Genomic DNA, 24,749 nt, shown 5'->3' with positions numbered 1-24,749 from the left:
TGTTATTAATCCGTTGTCATTCATCTCAATGAAGCCGCCATTTTGAGGCATTTCAGCGAAATGATTATGAGTTGTTGGACACTTACTCGGCTTAATTTAGAAATAATGTGACAGCCTTGTGGCAATAAACGAATCAAAAAGTTTATCCTCCTCCAAGTTGGACCAGTGGATAGTAGCTGGTTTATATATATATATATATATATATATATATGTGCGCATAAATATGTACGCACTTGTCCTTAGCTGCTAAAAAATAACTCTGCTTGTAATAGCTGCCTGTGTGTATGTATTTGTGGGCGTATAACGGCAAGTAGCAATAGAGTATTATCTTGCTATTACTTCTGGCGCGGTTTAAAATGCTTTAACACCATTAATCAAGCCTTTTTAACAGCGCCTTTGTGGTGACCTAACCAGTGCGATAAAATTCAATTATTTCAGCAGCTGAAATTAATAGCTTTCTTGGGAATTTATAAATGTATGAATATAAACTGCTTGCGAAAATGGAATGCTTGCTGGCTTTCTACTTATGTGTAAGTTGCAAGCAAGGATATTTTTTGGACGTAAAATAAGTATAATCAATTCGGCTATAACCGCTCGAGCGTTGTCTACGCCAATAAAGAAGGAGAATATATGTTTAAAGTTTGGGAAAATAATTCTTTTACATTACTCAACAAATCTGAAGGAAAAATTTGCGATTGTGGAGTATATGAGGAGTTGTCATTACGAATTTGAGTTCAAAAATTTTTCAACACGTGCTACTATTTTTGTCATTTTTCTAAATGATGGTGGTTAGACGCTTTGACTACAACACAAAACAACCTACGAGTTAGCCTATTTTTAATATCATTAGCGGTTTTAGCAACCCAAAATTAGCAGGGAACTTGCTCTAACAGCACAGTCACAAAATTACTTTAAACTAGTGTTATTCTTCCAATAGATAGTGGTGATGATCTATATCGGGCGTTGTGGCTATGTGGCATTAGAAGGATACGATTTCGTACTAAAAAAACAGTTCTCAGACAGTTTTGTGATCGCTTGACACAGTACAGTTTGAGCTTTAATATTGACGTTAAAGAAGTATTAAGCTCTGAAAGGTTATTTGTTGAAAATAACAATAAAATAATTGACTTCGACTGTTAGGCACACACTGTTTCGTTCCTCCCAGGAGCTAAACATTTTACCAAAATAGCCAAGAAGCTGCCACGCCAGGCTACACAGATCAATAGTTACTAGACAGAATCTCTGGGAGTTAGACTGGAAGCATTTTATGCAAAGGGATGCATAGTCTGGAGCGGAGGGATGCAAAAAATTGTAGCGCCATAGACAAGTTTAATCTTTCAGCAATCTCTCGAGTTTTCAGCAAATTTTTGGATTTTTTTGCGAAAAAATCAGTCTTTACATAAAAACTATTAACACTGCACTTTGATTTTTAAACGTTAAAACTAAAAACAAAAATATTTAAAATTTTATTTTCCACTCATTATTAAGCCGTAAAAAATAAAACTGCTTCCTTTTCGCTTCAAAGCAAGCCTCAAATAGCTGGAATATGAAAAATGCCTTGCAATTTATTAAGTTAAAATCGCCTCTCAAAGAAAGAGATGTAAGTTAATTGGCTTGCGTGCGATGTCGCACTAAGAATTACAAAGTTACTGCCTGTTATTTGCTGCTCTGCTATTAAAAGTTAAGGGTAACTGGGATTTTCCTGTAATTTGTCGTTTACACATTCTACTAATCCTAATAAAGAGCTAATACTATAGTTTTATTCAGAAGCTATGTTACCATTTTTGATCGGGAGCAAGATTGATTTAAATATTATTACATTTTGTACAAAAATAATTGTATTAAGATAAACAATACCGAATACTCGTATGACTATTTTAGCAAAAAATAGTTTTGAAATTTCAGCATATTCCCATCTATAGTTAATGAACTCAACCCTAATTTCTTCTCTTACGAAACAATCCAAAATCACAGTGTGAAACGTCCGGCACCCAGATAGCCCCTTTGTCAGTTACTTTGATTGTAATTTAGCCAATTTGCATACAGCCTGCAGTTGTGTGCATTACATATCACACATACGTAGTTAAAGACACGCAACTAGTCACAACATGAAATGCTTATCGATTTCCCACAATTTTCCTACACTCCCTCCGCGTTTACGCTAACAAATCGATGGAGCAGTGCACGCTCATATATAATTTTTTTGCATGTTCGCAAATAATTCTTAATACTTAGTTTGCTGGTGTAGAGCTGTTAGTGCAAAAAAGTTTGGTAACTATTGGTACCTTGGCACTGCAACAAAAATGCGGCAAGAAGTGCGCAAAAAAAGAGAGAAAATAATTATATGTGTGTAACTGTTAAATCACCGCATTATACCGGCGGTCATTGTACTTGGAGCAAATAAGCAGACGACGACGAGGTCCTTTGAATGCCAACAACCAGCAACAGTAACAGTAACTTTTCGGCATTGCTCGTATAAATGAGCAAGTATTTTTTGTTTAAGCATAAAAGTCCTCGAACAAGTTAGTGAGCAAGCAACAGGATGGAAAGAGTTGCGGTGACCAATGGACATTATGGCAAAGTTGTGTTGAGCAAAAGTTAAGAACCGAAAGCTCAAGGGCGGTGACGCCATGCGGCTAAAGTAGACATTCTATACAAACATATGTCTATATGTACATACATTTGTGAGCTTATGAATTTTGGGTGTGCATGCTCGTGACCACAACTTAATATGTATTAGCACATATGAGTTTTTGGTATTGTCGGCCTTGTGATTTCAGTGTCTCGACTTGGTCTCACATTGTTGTTTGCACGAAAGCTTATAATATAGCTTTATATCTGCTGGGAAAGGTGGACATGTTCACACATATGCTTTTGTCAAATATTATACAAGATTGTCAGACATGGTGCTAGCTTTACTGCTTTGTCCTTGGTAGCTGTGGCTTTGTGGGTAAAGTTAAGTAAAATGTCACGATTAAGTGTTTTTGTGCTCACTTCTTTGCCAATAATGCTATAAGTACATTTTTACACTGATTTGTGGCGAATAGTCAACGGTATTTACTTCAGTTGTAGGTGTCATATAGTTTTGGTGGAAAATGTTTTTATTCTTAGGAGTTTGCTGATTTTTTTTGATCTAGATTTGAAGATTTGATTATAGTTTGACTAATTTTTCTTGGTTTTTTATTTTCAAATAATTTCCAGCCGAGTTATGGTGAACACCGCAAATTGTTTTTTCTCAAGACGTTCTGGGGGAAGCTCTGTTACGGGCTTATGCTTCAATATTTCTGCATGAAAAAGTTACCCTATATTGTCAAAAGTCTGCTCAATAATGTACAAAAGGTTCGAATAAAATTACTCAATCCAGATTTAAGAAATAAATTCGCAAAAACAGTATTTTTTACCTTGAAAGCCCAACCTCTCCCTTAATAATGAATAAAGTAAGGGAGGTATAATTCTGAAAGGAAGCGACACTTTATATTTCTGATATTTTCTGGTATCAACAAAACTATTTATTTAAAAATAATTTGACCGATATGTAAGGTATGAAGTCAATCGAAAGTTTGAAAATCTTTTTATTAGGTAAAAAATCAATCATACGCACTGAGGACCTCATATTCGGTATATGATAGTTATTTCCAGATTTTATGCAAATTTGTCTATTTTTCAAATATATGAAAAATTGGTAGATGAAAATATCTCCAACAAGTTTGGTTGATATGCAAACAAATACGGACTGAGCTTTTCTAGTTATCATAATTCAATTAAGAGAGATTAAACAATTTAATTACATAAAAAATAATTTAATGTTTCAGTAGAATTTGGAATATACGGATAAACATAAGGAAAGATATCGCAACTGTGTATATTGAAGAAATTGGATTCTCGGATATGTGTTTCCAGCTTACCAGTACTCGTATAGACAATTAGACTGAATGAAATATTTCTTAAAAAGAAATACGACGACGAGGTCGACGAGGGATATATGGACTAGGAAGAGCTGCTAGAGAAAAGGTGCGGGTCGAAGCTAGGAGCTAGGGTAGTAGGAGGGTCTTCTATTAGAATCTATCGGTCAGTCCTAGCCTTACACTACCGGACCACTGTAGTATCTTTCAAATGGAAGTGGCTGCTATTAAAGAAGCTTTAGTGGTGAGCATTCACTCCCACAGCAGAGCGGGTGGCAATATGGTACTAGCATTAAGTATCTAACTTCACTAAATGTAACAACAAGCTATTTCTTGATCAGATTCGTTTGAAGGGGAACGAGTTGGATTCCTGTTATCATCTTGCCTTGTAGAACTGGACCTATGAGACGTGCATGCGGTTAGCAGGTGTTGGTTGACGACCAGCCTCTGTGTGACTGCGAATCTACTGAAATACTTACACTCTGCCAAGTTCATCTTGTCGCAATCGGAAGAGTTCTTGGTGGACATTATACAATAATAATTTATGCTGTACGGTTAAAAATACAGCCGGAAGTTGTATGGAAGAAGGTGAGGTGAAAACACTTAGGTACTTTATCCTCCCTTTTCCAGCTTTTACAAGACTGAGGTTTAAAAATCTTGGCAGTCATACCTTCGGCAAACAGGAACAGACATTAACGCCTCAACAAATTTGTTATAGGCTCAGAGTGCTTTACTCATCTATCATGGTTTTTAGAATCAATTTTATAAGAGTTGTAGGTACTACAATGAACCGTGTTAGGAACGAGCATTTAAGCTAACCTACACCTTCGTCCACAAAATTTAGGTACGATAAAGTGTAGGCTTTTTTAATATTATAATCTATTAGAAAAGCCAGAAATATTTTGTCAATCATACCTTAATACTTAAATCCAATTTTGTTCCCCCTCCATTATTCTCTGCAAAAGTGTTGCCAGAAAATTGCATTAAAAATATGAAATATGAAAGTCACCCAAAACAAATAGTGTCCTCTTGTCATTGAATGGCAAGTGGTCTGCACTTAAGTGCCGCCTCGAGAGCTGCAGCTGTATGTGTGTGTCAACGGTCAATTGCCTTCATAAATGCAAGTGAATTGCATCAATAAATTGTGTCTAGTCTTGTTGGAATCTGTCTTTACTTGTTGCATGCTACAGCTACAGTTACAGTTGAGGTTGGTTTAGTAACTATTTGACGCTCTATCAATAAGATTTGAGGAAAAGTCGAAATATTATTTATTTATATAGTTTTTTATATTGGTTTAATGAATTAATAGCGCGTTTCTCATAGGCGATTATTATTTTTCGAAAACAGAAAAAAATAACAGACAACCTGGCGAATATGTTGGCTGAAGATTACTCCCGTTTCATGTTTGATTAAATAATCAATCACAATAATGGTAAATCTGGCAGCACATTCAGGCTTTTTGGCACGAGTCTAGCATTGACTCGCTTCATACCGAAAACATTAACCAAAATGTATTGACCCGTTCCATAAGAGATTTTGACATCCTCTGTTATCTTTTTGATGCCAACACGTCAGTTTGCTTTTTTATCTTTTTCGATAAAGTCGTAGTTAACAGAGATGCCCAACTCGTGTAGGAAAGTTTTCGATCATTTCACGACCTTTTCTAAATTTCGTAGCCGCAATTCCAAATGTGAGGAAAAAATATTTATTTATGAATTCAGTTTGCGAGCTTGAACTATGCAGTTAGGTTAGGTAAGGTTAATCTGGTAGGCTAATTAGCCATGCATACCTGCGCTTGACGCAAATTTTAACAGACTCTGCGGTCTGATTATCAATACCTCCTCCAGTGTATCATACCTCAGATGCTTACAGCGTAGTCTGGCCGACACCAGACAAGTGCACAAAAGATGCTCCATTGTTTCCCTGGTGCCCTGCTCTAGACATTTTCTGCAGGCTTATCGATCTGCTCGTTTCATTGGGTTGTGATTTTCTTTACCCTGCTTCTGTCGAGATCATCATATAGAAAATCCATGGGTTTCCCAATATTGATCACGTTTTCGGATGTTAGCTGTACACCATACTTGGCAATCTCGGCCACTATTTAATTGCCTTTGTGGCCTGGCACCCAGTAGAAGTGAAGTTGCTTGCTTTTGGCAACACTTTCTACTGCTGCCTTGCTTCCTTAGGCACTTCTGGCCAATATGCGATATGAGGTCATTGTCTTGATTGCTGTTTGCCTGTCTACGTAGATGTGGACTCTGGAATTGCATGCAGGTGCATTAGAGACCTGCTCCGCGGCTTTCATAATAGCAAAGACCTCAACTTGAAATATACTGCAGTGGTCCGGCAACTTAAAAGGTTGTTTTATGCCTAACTCTGCACAGTATATTCCCGCACCAACTCCATTGCCCACTTTCGAGCCATCCGTATAAATGTTTAGAGTGTTACGCATAGCTAACATAACTTTATGCCAACCATATTTTTCTATGTTTACTTTGAACCTTCTTTCCCGTATGAAAAGTGGGATCATGTAGTCCATGTTTACCCAACCGCCATTACCCACCGAGCTATGTCCGAAGGTTCTATATGTAAATACTCCTGCAGCCAGTAGTCCTTCCACGGATTTTGCGGCGCAGCTTTCATCGAAGAGGTCTATAGGTTCAGTACGAGTTCAAGAGCCGCCGTTGGAGTTGTTATAAAGCACCTGTTATACACAGCACAGCGAGCCTCTGAACCCTTTCCATTGGCTTTCGAGAGATGGATTTCCGTACGCCTGTCCACCATACTACTGCACCGTAGACCAGAATTGGTCTTACAATAGCTGTGTAGCACCAGTGCATGAGAGAGTGAGAGAGCCCCCAGGTTGTGCCGAGCATCTGCCTACAAACATATAAAGCTTTGCTGGCTTCCTCACTCCTTCTTCCATGTTGTCCTTCCACAGCAGTTTGCTGGCTGATTCTTATAGCCAAACGTTTTTGTTCCAACTTTTGAAAATCCTGAAGTGTCCTAACCCTTTAAATATGTTTTTAATGACTACAAAGCGACATAAAATATGTCACAGCTTCTACTATTGGAATTAAAGGATATTAATTTGCATTGCTTTACTGTATTAACCTGAAAAATACCGTTGATATAAAGTACATACAAGGACTCCTCAGACTTTAAAGACTTTATTGGCTATCGATTCGATTATCGATTTCAATCCAAATTGCTCTTTGCGGCCTAACAACACTTATTTACTGGCACTAATGCAATGTTATGGAATCCTGACCTTACTTCAACGAAACGCGTGAACAAATCACGTCTCATAATTCACAAACACACAACCAAAGAACCTTACATAACGCTCGAGCGTGGCAAAGCTAAAGAACGTTGTGTAAAAGTTATAAAGAAAATAATGCCGAGTACGCAAAATAACCAGATTATAAACAAAACTTCGTAGACAAGGTTAAGTTGCTACTAATTGCGGGACAACATGCAAAATGCCACAACGACAATGATGCGTTTCTGCCTGGAGCCTCGGTTGTTCAAGTGACTGACGCCCGGTAATTGCACTAATGGCCAGGAGAACACATACAAAGACAACGCAACGGCAACTACGCGTGCAACTCATTCATGCCACAAATATACATACAAACAAATAGACGAGCATATTTGGCGACCGCCGTGTGTGTTCGGCACATTTAAGTGCTCACACAACCGCAATTGTGTGCCGAGAATTGTGTGTGGAATTTTGTTGGTCGCTTGCAACTTGCGGAGAAATGTGGCATGTAATGGAATAACCGTAATAACCGTAAAATGTAAAATTGTCTCATTTGTTCAAGCGGTTGTGTATAAATGGCATTTAAGTGGCTATATTAAAACTAAATCGTTTTTACGCAAATAACTCACACACACATGCATATATTTACATACAATCATATATATTATATTACATATATACAAAATTGTTGAAAAAACTTACGCCCAATTTAATTACGCTCGTCACTATGGCCGCATTCCAGCTATTTTCGATGCGCAGCAGCTCCTGACGCGTCTCGACGCTCAGATAACGTGGCTCATGACCGGAACTCTGCAACAGAAAGCAATGCTGACGACTATCCACCGTTTCCGATTCCTTTACGACACGAAACATCGTCTGATAGACTTTGTAGGCCACTAGTGCCTTCGACAAACCGGCGACATTTAACTGTAAATGGAAGCGGCGTGTAAAAGTAAAGCGAAAATTTGTTAAAATTTGTGAAGGATCATTTTGCAAGAAAGAAAATAAAGACACACAAAGAAAGTAGGCAAGAAATCAGCACATTCAACTAATAAATTAGCAACGGCGCATTAAATGACGGGCCGAGCAACAATGGAAATTATTGCCAGCGCTCAGCCATTCATTTACCCACATCTAATTTGCTTTGCACCGAAACACATTTCGGCCTCTTAAGATAACTATTTTCATTTTATCTCTGCCTAAAAATGTGCCGGAAGGTCCGCAGTGATGTGGCGCTAAAAGCGGAAATTGCATTTGGAATTGATTGAAATGGCGGCTTGACTTAATTTGGCGCAAACAATTGGCTAAAATAAAGTGGAGAAAGAAACGTGTATATGCTTAGCGAAGCAAACCTACAACCGCCAAATGATCATTTTCGAGAGCTTTGTTGCTTCAATAAGCTCTGCAGACCCTTGTTATGATTATTGCTTTACATTTTCTACTTTATTATTGAGCAAAGTTTCAAGCATTTATATATTTAATTGCATCGATTGCTGCCCTATTTATTTTATCGTAATACGGTTGGTATATTATTGCAGAACCTTGAGAAAAAATGGACTTAAATGGATATAAAAAATCGCACAGTGAGGCAACGATGCTTAAAAACAGTGAAAAAAAACATTAAAATATCACAAATTGTCGAATTAATCTTTGATGGAGATTATTTTCATTTCAAGACATCCTCGCATATTTTTGGGAATGGAACAAATTAGACAAATTTTTTATAACAATTTTAAAAATTATTATTGTTCTGTTTTTTAATTCGTAATTTTTATATACATTTCAGAATTTCTTTGCTAATAGTGTATGTTTGTAACAATAAAAATTTCTAATAAAATATTTAATATTTTATATGAGAAAAAAATTGTTGCAAAAGGCTGTTTTTACCTGAGAAAACCTATGTAACCGCTTAAAGTAAATATAACAGGGCACTGGCCTTTAGGATAGCAAGCGGTAAATATAAGTGTGGCATATTAAAATATTTGCCGCAGCTTGAAAGCTAGATAAGGATTTCAACTTTTTCTGAGAACGTGCAGCTATATGTATTACCGAACCGACAGAGAATACCTGGAACCCATCAAGCACCAAACCTTGAATGGCTGCCTGCGAAAAGCGTAACTGATATAAGTAATAAGTGTAAGTCAACAAAAGGCATAACTAATATAAAAAGTTTCATTGATTGATAATTATTCAATTTTATTATCAAAATAATCGTTCTCTAATTGCAACGTTTCGTGTGATTCTGCCATTTTATGGTCGTAATAATCTTCCAACTGTGTGCTAGATCGATGAAGTTGATATTGACAACATCTGGTTCTAACAAGACAGCGTTGAGTGCCACACAGCTCGTTCAACAACTGAATTATTGCGAGAAAAGTTTGGAGATTCGATTATTTAAAAAAATAGTGACACTGAATGGCCAACAAGAAGTTGTGATTTAACACCATTAGACTCCTCATTGAGGGATTATTTGAAGTCATTGGACTTTAACAATAAACCAGACTTCCTTCAAGCTTAAGGAGTCAATATTAAATGTGTTATTCATGACTTATGACTTAATACCTCGACGACACTTAAGAGAGATTGTCTTACAGATATCTTGAATTTATTTGCCAATTTTTGAGTTTATGCTTGGTATTTTTCTTCTTCATAACTAGTTTATATAGTAAAATAAGTGCGTTATGTATATAAATGTTGTTTCCAAAATATGCTGGCATATCACTATATCGCCATTTTTTTATATATTTTAACTCTCTACATCAGCCAAATGAAACACTGTAGCCTTGGACACAGCAATTTCGTAGCATCAACATTTCCGTTCGCCTTGAATCAACAACGCTCATTGCATTGCTGGATAGCCACAGCATAAAATATGATTTTTATCTATATAGTATGAGTGCTTGGAGAAAATTTTGCGCACAAATATTTCCATGCAGCATAATTTTTTGCTATCACCAACACAACGCTGTGCTCAGGATATGCTAAAAGGAAATGCGATTTTCAATTTCAACTTATTTTTGTGCATTTCTTTGTGGTTAGTTTTTTCAGCTTTATTATTTATGTATTTATTTATTTTTTATGTTTTCTCGTGGCTAGCACTGCACCGAGAGCTTCAAATTGGCTTACATACACAAGCACAGCCATGCAAGTATATGGGACTGCATATTTTTTTGTTTAGCAATGATTTTCTTTGCAATCATTGCTTATTTGCCTGTGCTGGCGTTTTTGCCATTGCAATACAATTGCACAATTGCACGTTCCAACTCGAGTTGCGGTGAGTTAGTTACTTGGCGCCTGTTGGCTGTCGGCTTCGGTGTTTGTATGTATGCCAATATGTATGTGGGGTAGTTGCTAATATATTTTCCTCTGTCTGCTGCTTTTACTTTGAGGTTTTTAAAAACAAGTTCATTTTGTTGCTTTAAGCTACAGCGCTTGCTTATGTGCGCATATATGGTAAGTAGTCACATGTGCAACTCATTCACTTCCAAGCCCACGTGGCGTATACGTGACATATGTCAGTGTAGTAATCTTGTTGTCGGCTTTGTGCTGGACGTGCGTACAAAAATTTTCTTCATTGCAATTCTATGTTGCTTTGGTGCATTATTGCATTAAATCTTAAGAGTACTAGCCATAACGGGAAAGCTTTTGTGTATGTGTAGGGGTAAGTGTATTAGGGACATGAATTTTAAATACTTTTGGAAGTTCAGAATATGAACGAAAGCTTATTGGTTAATTAAGTGGTAAACATTACATATTATAAGTAATGTTACATATATGTTATTTATGATCAGTCTTCGTAATGTTTTTACAATTTGATTATATTTTGAATAGCTTTGACTTCAGCAAAACCATTTTCGAACTGCAGCAATGATCCTATAAATTTTGGTTTTTATAAATTTTCTTTATATTATGTTTAAAAATCCATTATATAAAATGTTGTATTCATAATTTTACATCTATAATAAGGTTTTGGTATCTTAGTATCTCTAGGATCCTAGAAAAAACCAGTAATAGCATCATAATGAAAAACTATTTCAAGTTGACCACACATACTTTTAACCAAAATTTCGGAAGAAGAATTCTGGGCATTTAAATGAAATTTTTGAGAAATTCTGCTTGGAATCGTAATGATATATCATGCTCCTCATTATGCTTTATTTTAAAATTATATGCAATGACATTTCCTCCCGAGGCAGAAGTTATTAGAAAGGCACAGTGCAACAAGTCTCTGCAGATTTTTTCAAGAAAATTCACTTTAGTTATTTCCGGGTACCGGTTTACTCTAACCGACTCTGATTGCAACAGAATTATATTAATTAAACAATTTTTAAATTTTTATATTAAATTTTTATTTAAGCTAATATCGAGGTTAAATTCATCGAATTGAGTACCTGTCGTAAAAGTCATATTAAAACAAAACTGTGTTATATATTCAGAAAACCTTCTGAAAAGCATTCGAAAAATCATTAAGGGGTCAATAGGATAATCTTTTTTCAAACAGTTTTTTGTTTTTGCATTTTCTGTTCCCTTATACCCTTAGAATTATGCACTTTACCATTGGAAGGTTTCGAAAAAGATTCAAAAATAATAATGCCGCTCGACGTTCAGAGCGCTCGGAGTGCACACCTGGAAGTACCTCAAACTTTAAACGCGTTTTTCTCAAAACACACTTTTTTAAACAGGCGGACATGATTCCGGTCGAACTACTCAACCGATTTGCTTAACGTTTTTTAAATGATTACCCTACTGACCCCTTAATATCGAGGTTAAATTTCTTGATTCATGTTAAAAGAAATTTGTATTTTAAATTAATTTTAAAAGCGTTTTGAAAAAACATTTATATCGAGGTTAATTTATCTAATAGAGTTGCCACCTGTCTTAAAAGTCATATTTATAAATAAATGGTTTTTAAAATTATATTTAGAAAGCCTTCCCCGAAGCATTAGGAAAACCATCCATATCTACGTTAAATTTCGCGAATGGAGTTGCCACCTATCGTTAAAGTCATATTAAAGCAAAATTGTGTTTTACATTATATTCAGAAAGTCTTCCGAAAAGCATTCGAAAAACCATTAATATCGTGGTTAAATTTTTCGACTAGAGTTGCCACCTGTCGTAAAAGTCATATTAAATTCAAATTTTATTTTAAATTATATTGTGAAAACCTTTTGAAAAATCATTAATTTATAGATTTTCAAACTAATTGCGAGTAGAGTTGCCAACTTATCAAAAGAACTTAAACTGAACAAAACATATATGGCAAAGGGCCTGTCAAAGACATTTTTGTTAGTTATCCGGAAAGCCTTTGAGAAGCTTTTACCACACACATTCTACAAATGAAAATTATTATTATTTGGGAAGTATTTTATTAAAAAAAAATTATTTAGTTTCTTTTGTTTTTTTCGTATGTTATGCGACTTAAGGCAACCAAGACTGCTTTTAAAGCTATTTACATATTGTGAAAATCGTTTTCTTACAAAAATGGAAATACGAATTTTTTATTTCGAAGATTTCATGTGTTTGAGTAAATAATTCAAAGTTAATATTTTTAAAAACAAACAGTGGGTTCGAGTTACTTCTTAAAATTTCCTTTCACTTCTTCAACTAGAGAAAACAATTGAGACTGCCTTTCCAAGCTGAACAAGTGGTTCACTTATAAAATACTTATCGATTATATGGAAATAAAGTTTAAAATTATTTAAGCTTTTAAATTATAAATGCTTAAAGAGTTATCTTAGGTAAAGAAAAAAATGAATATTGAAAAAGCAAAGAATCCACATTAACCACTTTTATATGTTTGAATACGTACTAGTCTTTAATAATAATGTTATAAATAACAAACTAGCTTCACTTACACCAAGCCAAAAAGCTTTTTAAAATGTTTGATGTCATGTGAAAACTTTCGTCAAAAATAATATAAGTAAATAAATATGTACATACGTATGTCAGATTTCATCTTCAGGATTCGAAATTTGTATAAAATATTTTAATTTTTTTACCACACATCCGATATTCTGTAGAATTTTTCAGTATCTGTAGTTGAAGGTTGCTGAAATTGTTGTTGTTGGCTTACGTATGAATTTATAAATTTATAATAGCAAAATTTTACACCAATCTCTTTCACCAATAAACTTTCGAAGTTCGCATTATGAGGAAGGTAAATTGAGTAATCCTAAATTTCAACCATTTAGCACTTTGTTTTTGAAGGGAGACAAAAATAAAGGAAAAGTCAAAATCACTGATTTACTGCGTATTTGGCATTTTAAATCCAATTTGATGGATCATCTAATATTTAGCACATGCTTCATTGTAAAATACGCGGCATCGGCACAAATATATAGACTATATATACTATACTCTAAGTATTTATATATGTACATATGCCAACTGTTTTCAACAAAACAATATCGATTTTCTACTACTTGGAATACAGGCCATCAAGTTTGAGGACAGTTGTAATTTCTCGAAAAATAAATGTCCCTAAATTGTTCAACAATAGACAAAGTTGTCAGTACTTATTGCCGCAAGACCTGAAAAGCAATCAGTAATGCGAGAAAAATTTGTATTGACAGCAATGAAAGAGATGCTATCAGTAAATTTGGTGAGTAGATTACAAAGGGACCAAACGACAGCAGCCATAGTTGATGGCGGCGCGACTCGATTGCGACAAGCTTGTAATCCTCGCAAAGTGAATGGATGATAAAGTAAGAATATGGATTGGAAAATAAGGTAACGCTATTAAACTAAGACCAAAATACAAGTAAAACTGTCTGTCAGTTAAAATGTGACATGATGTAAAATTCTGACAGCGGACACAAGCAAAAATATAGGTCTGTTATACAGAGTGGATGGCTGTAAAAGGTGGTTCAGATAGATTTGAAATATTGAAATTTCCTCGAAATCTATAGTCGTTTGTATTATGAAAATTTCAAACGCATTTTTAACTATTTTCAACCGTATCATTCTTTTTATTGGTCCAGTTAGCAGCTGTGGAGAACACATTTCGAAGAGTAGTAGCAATGTTCTCTTTTTTTAAATATCATTGGTTTTTCAAGGCTGCTTTATATTTGTAAGTTTCTCTGTTCTTCTATCAATAACCCGGAGCAAGCATGGTCAAGCATGTAGGAGTGAAGAAAACGCCTTGAAAAATATTTTTTCTAGACTTCATTTTACTCAAAATTTATTCCGGCTAGTAATTTTTTCAAGCTTCTGGTCGCACGCCTCGAGTAACCTGTAGAATACGGTGAAGTAGATCCCAACCTAATTCGGTAATAGTGAACATAATAGAGCTCTGGCTCATTTTGCCATTCTTCAGGTAAAGATCACATGGTGTTCGTTTTTCTTCAGAGAAGGCTCGCCGGTAAGATAAACTGATTGTTCTTTAATCTGATGTGCATCAGTGTTCCTGCGTTTACTCTACGGCCACGAAATGACCTCCTTCGAATTGCACTTAAACAGCATGAACACATCAGAGTGTTGGCAATTTGTATTGTGACTATGTTTCTTGAACGGAGACACGAACGCGGCACTCATCAGCCGACAGCTATGTATCTCATGCTCAATATTTCATTTAGGACATGATCCAAGCGATCCTTTGAGATGTTTGCGTTCTCAGTTCTGTTATCTCGCGTTCCAAATATTGACGTGCATATAAAAGTCGTTAAACTAATATTGACTGACTCAATCGAAGGAGAAGAGTCATCGTATACAGAGCTCTTTGAGTTCACTGCGGGATTTCTTATCCGTAAAAAATAAGTGAATCGACAGTTGTTCTTATATAATTTTTCTAAGGTCCGCGAATTATTCCCGTCCTGCTATATGCGACAGAGGCGTGTACGATGACAACATCTGATGAGTCGACGTTACGAGTTTTCGAGAGAAAGGTTCTTCGGAAGATTTATGGTCCCCTTTGGCCACGGCGAATGCCGCATTTCTTGGAATGATGATCTGTATGAGATGTACGACGACACTGACATAATCCAGCGAATTAATAGATTAATTATTCGAAGCAGTACCCGCCGGGGGATGGATAGGAAGAGGAAGACCTCCACTCGCGCGCTGTTGTTAACTTGGCTATAACCGCGTAAGCGCTGCCTACGCCAGTAAAGAAGTATAAAGTCCGCGAATGTGTCTGTTCTCAAAACAAAACTACGATTCGGAAATTTTGAGAGTAGCCGTCTACGAGATTTCAATACACGAAGGTATTATAATTATTGGACTTCTAACTACTTTAAATTTATATACGATTTGTACTAGCGGTTCGATCCAAAGACCTTAAAATGACTTACACCGAAGAAAGGTATAGTATATGAGATTAAGACATGAATGACGTCTTGTTGACAGGTTAGTTGGTTGAAAAGGACCAGACCTCAGTCCATCATTAACCCCAGTGTACTCCGGGCTGGTAATAAAATAAAACCTTATCCAATAGATTTAATAAAAAACTGATTTTTTCCAACTCACCTTCCCATTGCCTCTGAAGTTGTAGCATTGGGAGCCGTGAAATATATCCCACATCAGACTGAAGTCTGGGCATCCGAAAAGTTAACGTAGTACCCTGAGATGAACCCTACAATATTACCAAATTCACTTTGGTCTAGAAGTAGAAGCTGCATGGTCTCTCCACCATCAACACTCCCGCAAAGTAAACTTGTGGTATACTCTATGTTGCTAGTGTTCTACGACTTTATGTGTTTGTCTAATATCAATTTTCTTACAAATTCTTGAAGGAGCTAAACACTCTGGAGCAACTTAAAGTATTTGTATTTCCCGCTGCCATTGAGTGGGCCAACATGTCTCTCTTTTCATTTTCTTCCACTACTGTATGACTGGTATCCAGATGATATTAACCGAGTTACCTGCTTGCGTAACCTCATCGCGTAAGACTTAGTATTGAAGCTTCGTATACTCTTAAGTGCCGCTGGCTGTCCACTAGAAGGTTATGAACTTGTTGTTTAGTGTACAAGCCCACTTGAAATCGTGTTTTAGAAATAATGGAAATTCTTTTTCTCTAAAATAAGCCAACAAAAAGCCGAAAAAATAATATTTTATCATTTATATGAATTAATAAAAAAGGATCCGATCTATGGACCACCCTTTGCGCAAAAAGCTGCAAATGGCACATATTTGCGAAGGCAGATGTTAAATATACGCATTTAACCCCACTGCGGCAAAACCATGAAGAATCAATGGCACGCAGGTGACAGTCGGTACACATGTACATAAATAACTACCTCCAATTTTACGCCGACAAAGCCCATGACGTTGATAGACACACATCCAGATATATGCAAATATATATAGATGTGTGTATATGAGGCATAAATAAGTACAACGTGCGTGATTGATGTTGATACTCGTATTACTGGCGCGTCGGAGGCCATTCACCGATATGTAAATATACACAGTTCATGACACGCAGCTGTGCGAAATGCCGAAACATTGAAACACCAAAAAGGTACAACTGTATGTGCGCAAATATATGCATGCAGGTATATCGGTATTTAAAAAGCCAGACAAAAGGTGTGCGTGTGGGCTCTCAGGTGGTAGATGAAGGTGTACAAAAAAATTTGCATGTAACATACTTGTCGAAATAAAGGAAACCGCAAAGCAAATCAAAAATAAGCCAAATTACATACATACATGCATGCATAGTATGGAACATATGGTAGGCTCTTGTGCAACAATGTCGAGAATTTAATTGAAAACAAAGCAATTTTTGTTTTTTTTTGCAAAATAAATTCGATCGATTTTTCGAAAATATGCTGATGTTGCTGCTGCTGCGTGTAACGTGTGGCGTGAACAAATATTTGCGTGTACACACTTTGTTATAAATAAATTAAGCAAACACGTTATTTTAAACACATGTGTAATGTATGTATGTATCGGTGATTGAAGTGTGTGACTAATAACTAAAAATAACTCATGCGATTAATTTAAATTAAGCGGGTTGGTAAAGTAATACAACACTGTTTTAAATTAATGCAGCATTTCGGCTACTAACGGGTTTTTCAATTAGGGCGCTACAAGAGTAGCGAACTCGATTTCTTTTGCATGGCCACTACGGGCACGCTTGCAGAAGTCCAGACGCTTAGTCCAATTTTCGACGGCTTTCAAGCATAAATCGGCCGACACTGCTGCAATTTCACGTTCGAAATTCGTACGAAGTTTGTTCATTGTGACGCAGGAAATAGTCTAACGCCGTCAAATTGCACGACCAAGGCGGCCAATTGACTGGGTCATTTCGTGAGATATTACGTACACCAAACTTGGTTTCCAATAAATAGATTGTGATATTCGCTGGGTGGCTTGTGGCGCCATCCTGTTGGAGCCACATATTGTCCAAGTCCATATTATCCAATTCGAGCCAAAAATATATGGTTATCATTAAGCGGTAGCGATTCCAATTCAGGGTGCCGGTTTTGATCATCATGGAAGAAGTACGGCCCAATGACGCCGCCAGCCTATAAACCGCACCAAACAGTATTTTTTTCGGGATGAAATGGTGACTCATGGAGTACGCGTGGATTGTTGCCTGTACCAATAAGACATATTGTGCTTTTAACGAAGTCATTCAGCCAAAAATGAGCCTAATCGCTGAAGATGATTTTTCAATGAAAATCCGGATCATTTTCAAGTTGCTGGTCAGCTCATACGATGATTCTGGTGATCAAGCGGCTTCAGTTCTTGCGTCAATTTGATCTTGTAAGTATGTAGGCCAAGAAATTTTCGCAAAATTTTCCCCACCGACGATCACAGAGATGCCCAACGCTTGTGAACGACTAGTGAGAGACTAATTTGGTTCTTTCTCAATTGATGCGCTAGCGGCATCAGTATTCTCGACACTGCGGTCACTGGCACGGTAACATTTTGTACGCTGAATTATTGATCTGTCAGGACGATTGTGACGACCATAAATTTGATGTAGCGCTGTAAAGTTGAGGCCACAGACTCTGAATTTCGGTAGTAAATTTAAGTAAAATCGACTCGTTCTTGGATCATATATTCTTCCATGATGAAATGGCAAACCTTTTTGAAGAGAAATGTCAAAAGAGCGGAGAAAAAATTGCCGTCATGTGCTGTCCCTATCGGTCTACTTTTGTAGCGTCCCTATTAAAAACCCGTTATAAATGGCTTAGTGACAAAAAATAATATTCATGAATTTTTATCAATAATACAAATTTTTAAGTTATATTTCATACACAAAGACGTCCTGAGAATAAGGAACAAAACCCATATAAGTTAATGTTAAGGCAACAGCTTAGTCTTGTTATAAGGATAAGATAGGTATAGATAGATTTGCCATTTTGTTAAAAAATGACTTCGGGCAAGTGACCGTCACGGCTGGATTGAATAAGTTCTAGCCTACAGGACCAATTTTTGATCACCCTTTGCAGCATAAGGGTCCGAATGTCAAACGTCTCGGGCTTATCTGCGTAGACAAGCGACTTCACATAACCCTACAAAAAATAGTCCAGCAGTGCTAAATCGCGCAATCTTATTGGTCATGGCACAGGCTCACGACGAAAAATAATGCGCTCTCAAAAGTTTTCAGCAATATCTATTGATTGTTTAGATGGGAGTTAGGCATTTTGAATACAAAGGTCGGCCACATCAACAGCCTCCAATTCAGGAACGAAAAAGTCACTAGTCTTGGCTCATTGACTGTAAAACTATGTCCAGCTCTATTTTTGAAGCATGACTGAGGATAAGGGATCCAAGATACTTCAACTTCGCCTTTCAAAAGGTACATAATTAGAAAAAAAAATATTTGCGGCTGATTTTCCAACGATTTTTTGGACAACTTTGAATATTGACGTTCAGCAAGAATTGTAACCTCGAAGTATATATGCCTATTAGGCAATATCCTCTTAAAACATTTACAACTATGAAAATATTAATTTTGCTGTTAGTAAATTATACCATAGCCCTGTTGCGTTCTTTTTTGGTGCTGAATGGATAGAACTGCTTGATGACAACAGAGCTCCGATCTGTTAGTTGACAAGTCTATCCTATGGCCACATACCAATAACACTTTCATGAAGTATTAATATATATAATTATAGTTCAATACAATGGATATTGATGCCTTGATTGCACAATCAGTAAAGATTCACTAAAGTAAAATTTCTCTCCCAAGTCCTTTTTACTATTTTTTATATAGCTTGAACTTAAGGGGTTATATAACTTCTTTGTCGAAGAAAAAAAGGAAAGTTTGGATTTTGTTTAGGTATGTAGCAATTATTTCATTACACGAATGTTTTTATTTTTTGATAGTACACTTTATTAACAATGTTTGTGCGAAATTTCGTGGAAAAATATCATATAGTTTTTAGGGGGGGGCTGTTTCCGTTAGAGGCCTTTTTTTGGCAGAGCCTTGCGGTGACGATTCCCCAGGTCGAACAAGTCAACTGAAACCATAAAAGTAAACAAATTTCATTAGTTTAGTGTAATTCCTAGTGCGTGAACGATAGTTTTTATGATTTTTTTTTTGTGCACACGGGAACGTTTTATGCAAAAATTGAACTTTTTGGTCACCAGAAATTTCACTAAAAAATTCATTTCGGCGAAAAAAAAGTTTGTGCGTAAAAAGTCGATCGTTCAAGCACAGGAAAATTTCATTACGAACATTTTAAAACAAATTTGAAGAAAATCGGTTCAGTAGCTTTCCGCCAATCCATGTCACCGCAAAGTCATTTTTCAAAAAACACCATTTCGAGATATTCGCACGTGACGCTGGCAGCTCGGGTTTGGGGCCGCGACGAGGCGCACGGTTAGAAGTGCTGTAACTTTTTTTCTACTTCTCGAATCTATATTAAAATTTGAGAAAATGTTCTCAAGGAGTTGTTCTTTAAGATAAAGCAATGCAATTAAAAAAGGTATATAACCCCTTAATACACTTACAGAAAAACAAGACAACAAATCGTTGTAATTGAGTTTTCAGATATATTACACAAGTATAAAGTTAACATTTTAATTCATACTTCTTCAGTTTAATTAATACAAATAACTTTATATTTAAAGTAATATGTTTCCTTAAAACTTTGAAATGGGCTCTTGGTGGTTAGACAACTTCAAACAGAGATATTAATATATAAAGCTTCACACTGAGACATTAAGATAAATAATAATTTTCCTGGTAATTATATACATTTAAAAACAAAAACATTGCATTTTTCACCAGTAATTATAAACAGCATGTGTAACGCCTTAGTGTATGCTAACAATTTTTAAGCTGCCTTCAATAACATTTATTACTCTCAAAGAAAACTAATAGATATAGTTTTTTCAAGGCATTAAATTGTTGTAATAATAATAATTTATAAACTTCTAAGTTCATTAATGATACAATTATAGCAATTTTACATACAATTTTTAATTTTTAATTTTAACTAATATTGAAGAAATTTAACTTGCTTTCAATATATCTCACCCCAACTAATAATTTATATGGCAATAATGTGAATATGCTTATTTTCAACTTTAAATTAGCAATTGTTGGTTCGTTAAGTATATTTCATTACATAATCTTGTACCCCTGCGCAACACAGAAAGTGGATGTTGTTGCATACTTTGAATAGTCAGCGTCATGCCACTTTGCTAAGTGTGTGTTATGCATAACTGCTTGCTATGTTGAAAGCAAGCAAACTCATTCACAAATTTGTAGAAAAAAAATTTGTTATATAAATTAAAATTTGTTGACGAGTTCGGTGTGCACTTTTAATGAGCAACATTTGCAAGTGGTAATACGTGGCGTATGAGTGATGTGTGTTGACTCAACAGCCTCGTAGCACATTAGTGTGTAATTGTATGTATTTATGTGTATGCTTTGCATAAACACACTAGTCGAATGCATATGTTTTTAAATTTATGTGCACAATATGCATGAGCAGCCGCACGCTCATTCATTAATTAATGTACGCACTCGCTTATATTTAACTTGTAAAATTCAAAATGTATACATATATGTATGTGTGTATTATGTGTTATATGAGTTTCATATGCTTGCAAACACTATGAACATGTTATATATATGTGTGTGTGCACAGTTGCATTTCGTTTGCGGTTGTGCATTACTTTGGCCCAATTTTGTGCACAAATTTGAAATTCAAGTTATGAATGAATGCGAAAAGGCATTTGGGTCAATAAATTGAATAAAAGAAGTAAGGAGAGACTACGTTCGGAAGTAACCGAAAATTTTATACTATGGCAATTTTCAATGACTGAAGATGGGGAAATAGTTTTAGGTATAGGAAAATAAGTTGTATGCGAATTTAGTTGAAAATTGTAATTCGATTTCTTTTATATTAAGTAGTCCTTTGTGAGGCCATCGAAAAGAAGAACTCCTCTGTTCGAACTCATAAATTACTTAAACGCTTATTAGCCAATACAAATTTGCACCGGCGTTTCATTTCCATTCCCGCCAGCTCGGTGAGATGTCTGAAGGTATGCGCTACCAGGTGAGTTTCTCCGAGTCTGATGGCAAGCTGCGCAGTCATACACTTTCCGACGATGTCTACGGACAATATGTACAAGATGGCGTTAAGTGCCATGGTTGGAGTGAAACTTAGTGCAACACACATGCTGATGAACGCCGTCCGCTGAACGCTCACGAATTTCTTTACAAGTATGGTAAACCACATAAAGACTCCAAGAACATAATGGGTTTCACTGTGGTGTCGTAGAGCCAGAGGACCACTTTCGTTGAGAGACAGCACCTTTTGCTAGTGACTCCTCTACAGCAATACAAGGCAATCGATGACGAATACTGAAAATGAGGTGTTTGAGGTTTGATTCAACCCCAAGACCGTCCAAAACAGTTAGAACTGATTCCGGCAAGAAGTTATTGAAAGCTCCCTCGCTCTTTCTATATTAAAAAAGGTCCCACCAGCAAATTCCTTAACCATAATGGTTTCCTCAAGCCATGACACCATAGTATGCAGGGCAGTATCCAAAGACTTGCCTGAAATGGTTCCTCGGAATGCGCCTCCTTATGTACCAGTCCAACAATCTTTCCAGAGTTTTTAGTAAGAAGGAAGAGATGCTGATGGCTCCGAAGTAATTGGCCGTAACGTGAGAGCCATTGCATTTTTTCTGTTTTATCACTATAAAAATAATTTACGGCAATTCCAGCCGAGAGACAATATTTCCGACCTGTTTTGCAGAAATTAGGGTTATAAGTCAGCAATCCTCTTTTAGCAGCGATGTTGAATCTCTGGCTCTTGGAGGCTACGCCAAAGGCTCATTATGGGGATAGTGTGCTTACCAAAATCTTTCTTCGATAAATTGATTATTTCGTTGGCTGTGATGGAGCGCCGTCCACATCAAAATCCTCCAATTCAATCTTGAAAAAGTCATTACTAATGACTCTATAGCGTTCCTTTTGGACAGTAATATTATGGCCGGCTTCATTTTTGAAGAAGTATGGACTAATGTTGGCCACTGCAAAAAACCCTTAGAGCAAACTAAGAGTGTTTCTATTTTTAGAATGGTTTTTTAGATTATCAACGCTCTAAACCCATTCAACAAAAATGAGCATTCTTCGCTGCTCGACGCATCTCTTGAACAAAACCAATATTTTGGTAATTAATTTACCCGATTTGCAAACATTGTTATGGAGTAGGTTAGGTTGGGATAGGTCAATAAGCCACGCATAGACTAGTTTGGTCCTTTGCGATACCAGGTGGAGTTCACTTGCTAAGTCCAAGAGGAGTAGTCATTGTTTAGGAGGTCTGCGCTTGAATTGATTTTTAACTGGCTCTGCGGTCTTACTGTCGATGTCTTGCTCTAAACATTTACTGTAGTTTTCTCGATCTGTCAGCTCCATCTTGCGGGCGTGTGTCACTACGTCTGGAGTAAGTTAATTCATTATGAAATGGGAAGGCAAAGTTATACACACTAGATTCTCTAACTCAAGTAACAGCTATCAAAAAGAACAACTCCGAAAAAAGTATTGCCTCTTTGAAAACAATACGTCTAGAAAACGCCCTTTACCTTAAACATTGACAGATAAATATACGATATAAGAGCAATATATTTGGTGTATGGAGACTAACGAAAGTAGTGACCCTATTTTATGCAATTGGAAAAAAGGGCATACATACGTATATTAGCATCATGAGAAGATGCTCTCTGATTTTGATTAATATATCCCAAAGATTGTTGAGGGTATGAAAATTTATGAATTTGGTTATAATATCCCAAAGAGCTTCTCTCAGTACCCAAAAATACCAAGTTCCGTCAAGATATCATAACTTTTTACTCAAGCTAAATGATTGGGCTGCCGGACTGACGGAGAGATCGATGAAATTTAACATGTCTCGTCATTTAGATCATTTATATATGCAAAAATTGATAGCCAATTCGAATAGTATTGGGTGTTATAAATAACGGTTAGGTGAAAAAACCATTATACTTTGAGGCAACAGTACCCTCTGTGCAGCATGTTGCGATAGTGTAAAAATGTCTGCACGTACATACGAGTATATGTATACACAATACTTATGCTCGCCTGCCTCATATTTATGCATGGCTATCCGCATATTTTTCAGGTATTAACTCATTTATCAATGTTATTTTAGATATTCAATGCCTTTGTTGTCAATAATAAACTCTAATTAAATTTTGCATTTTATGCATAAAATTGATATTTCGCATTTCATCTTGATAAGAATAAAAATTTCACAGCAATTTTCGCATCAATTACGGTTATCGCTAGGAAAGCAATGCAAATGCTGCACATAAGCAATACATAAATTAAAAAAAAAATAGTTCCTTTTAAATAAAAGCTGCACGCATGACTCGCTGGTAAAATGAAGCGGAAGTGAGTGGAAATATAAGAAATAAAACATGCAAATTCATGCTTACTAAAGCGTATAAAATTGGAAGTTATCAAATACACCGGAAGCTATAGCGCTTGCGGCCAGCGGACTCACTAGCTGCTCTACCGTATATATGTAAGTACATATGTTTCATATCTAGGTATGTGAGTATAAAATGCTGCTTTTTGAGGACGAAATTTGCATTTATGCAGCTTTTATCATTTTCGTTGTCCAGAATGTATATTTTTTATACTTTTTTTGCTTCATTTGTACTTTGTTTCCTTCATTTGTACTTTTACCCGCTTTTTTGCGAATGATTGCTGCAAACTGTAGGTGGAAGAAAATGGTTTGCCTCGTCGCTATCGGATTTGTTGCTGCCATGAACACGTAAATTGTTCGGCGCGAAAATGCACTGCCTGTCATATTTGTTATTTGGAATTTACTTCCTGTTTCATATGCTCGAAACGCGGAGCGCAAAATGTATCAGCAATATGGAAATTTATATTTGTTTTTGTTATTGTCATTGCAAGTGACAGCGCATGTGTGTGCATGTGCTAACCCAATATTCGTGAGAATTGTGTCATTTTATATTGATGACGATGCGGATAGTTTGTAGATATGTATATATGTATATACCTCCATATTATATATGTGTATTTGAATATTTATATGTATATCAGCACTCTTAGATTCCGTCAATCATTTCCATTATCAATATATTTTACTTTCTGCGAAATACTTTTACACAAACAGCGGAGCTTAAAT

General features: G+C 36.0%; 1 protein-coding gene across 3 annotated transcripts in view; it reads right to left on the bottom strand.

Annotated features, from left to right (window-relative positions):
* LOC126757507 (gamma-1-syntrophin) overlaps positions 1–24,749 on the bottom strand; it is a 150,227-nt gene that overhangs the window by 13,696 nt on the left and 111,782 nt on the right. For all 3 annotated transcript variants that reach the window (XM_050471478.1, XM_050471476.1, XM_050471477.1), the window contains one exon: positions 7,867–8,091. In XM_050471478.1, coding sequence (XP_050327435.1) covers positions 7,867–8,091 — 225 coding nt within the window. The remainder of the gene's footprint in view (positions 1–7,866; positions 8,092–24,749) is intronic.

The sequence above is a fragment of the Bactrocera neohumeralis genome, chromosome 4 (assembly GCF_024586455.1).
Source record: "Bactrocera neohumeralis isolate Rockhampton chromosome 4, APGP_CSIRO_Bneo_wtdbg2-racon-allhic-juicebox.fasta_v2, whole genome shotgun sequence".
Lineage (NCBI taxonomy): Eukaryota > Metazoa > Arthropoda > Insecta > Diptera > Tephritidae > Bactrocera > Bactrocera neohumeralis.
Note: the sequence above shows the minus strand (reverse complement) of the source record. Positions and strands in the feature narration are given on the sequence as shown.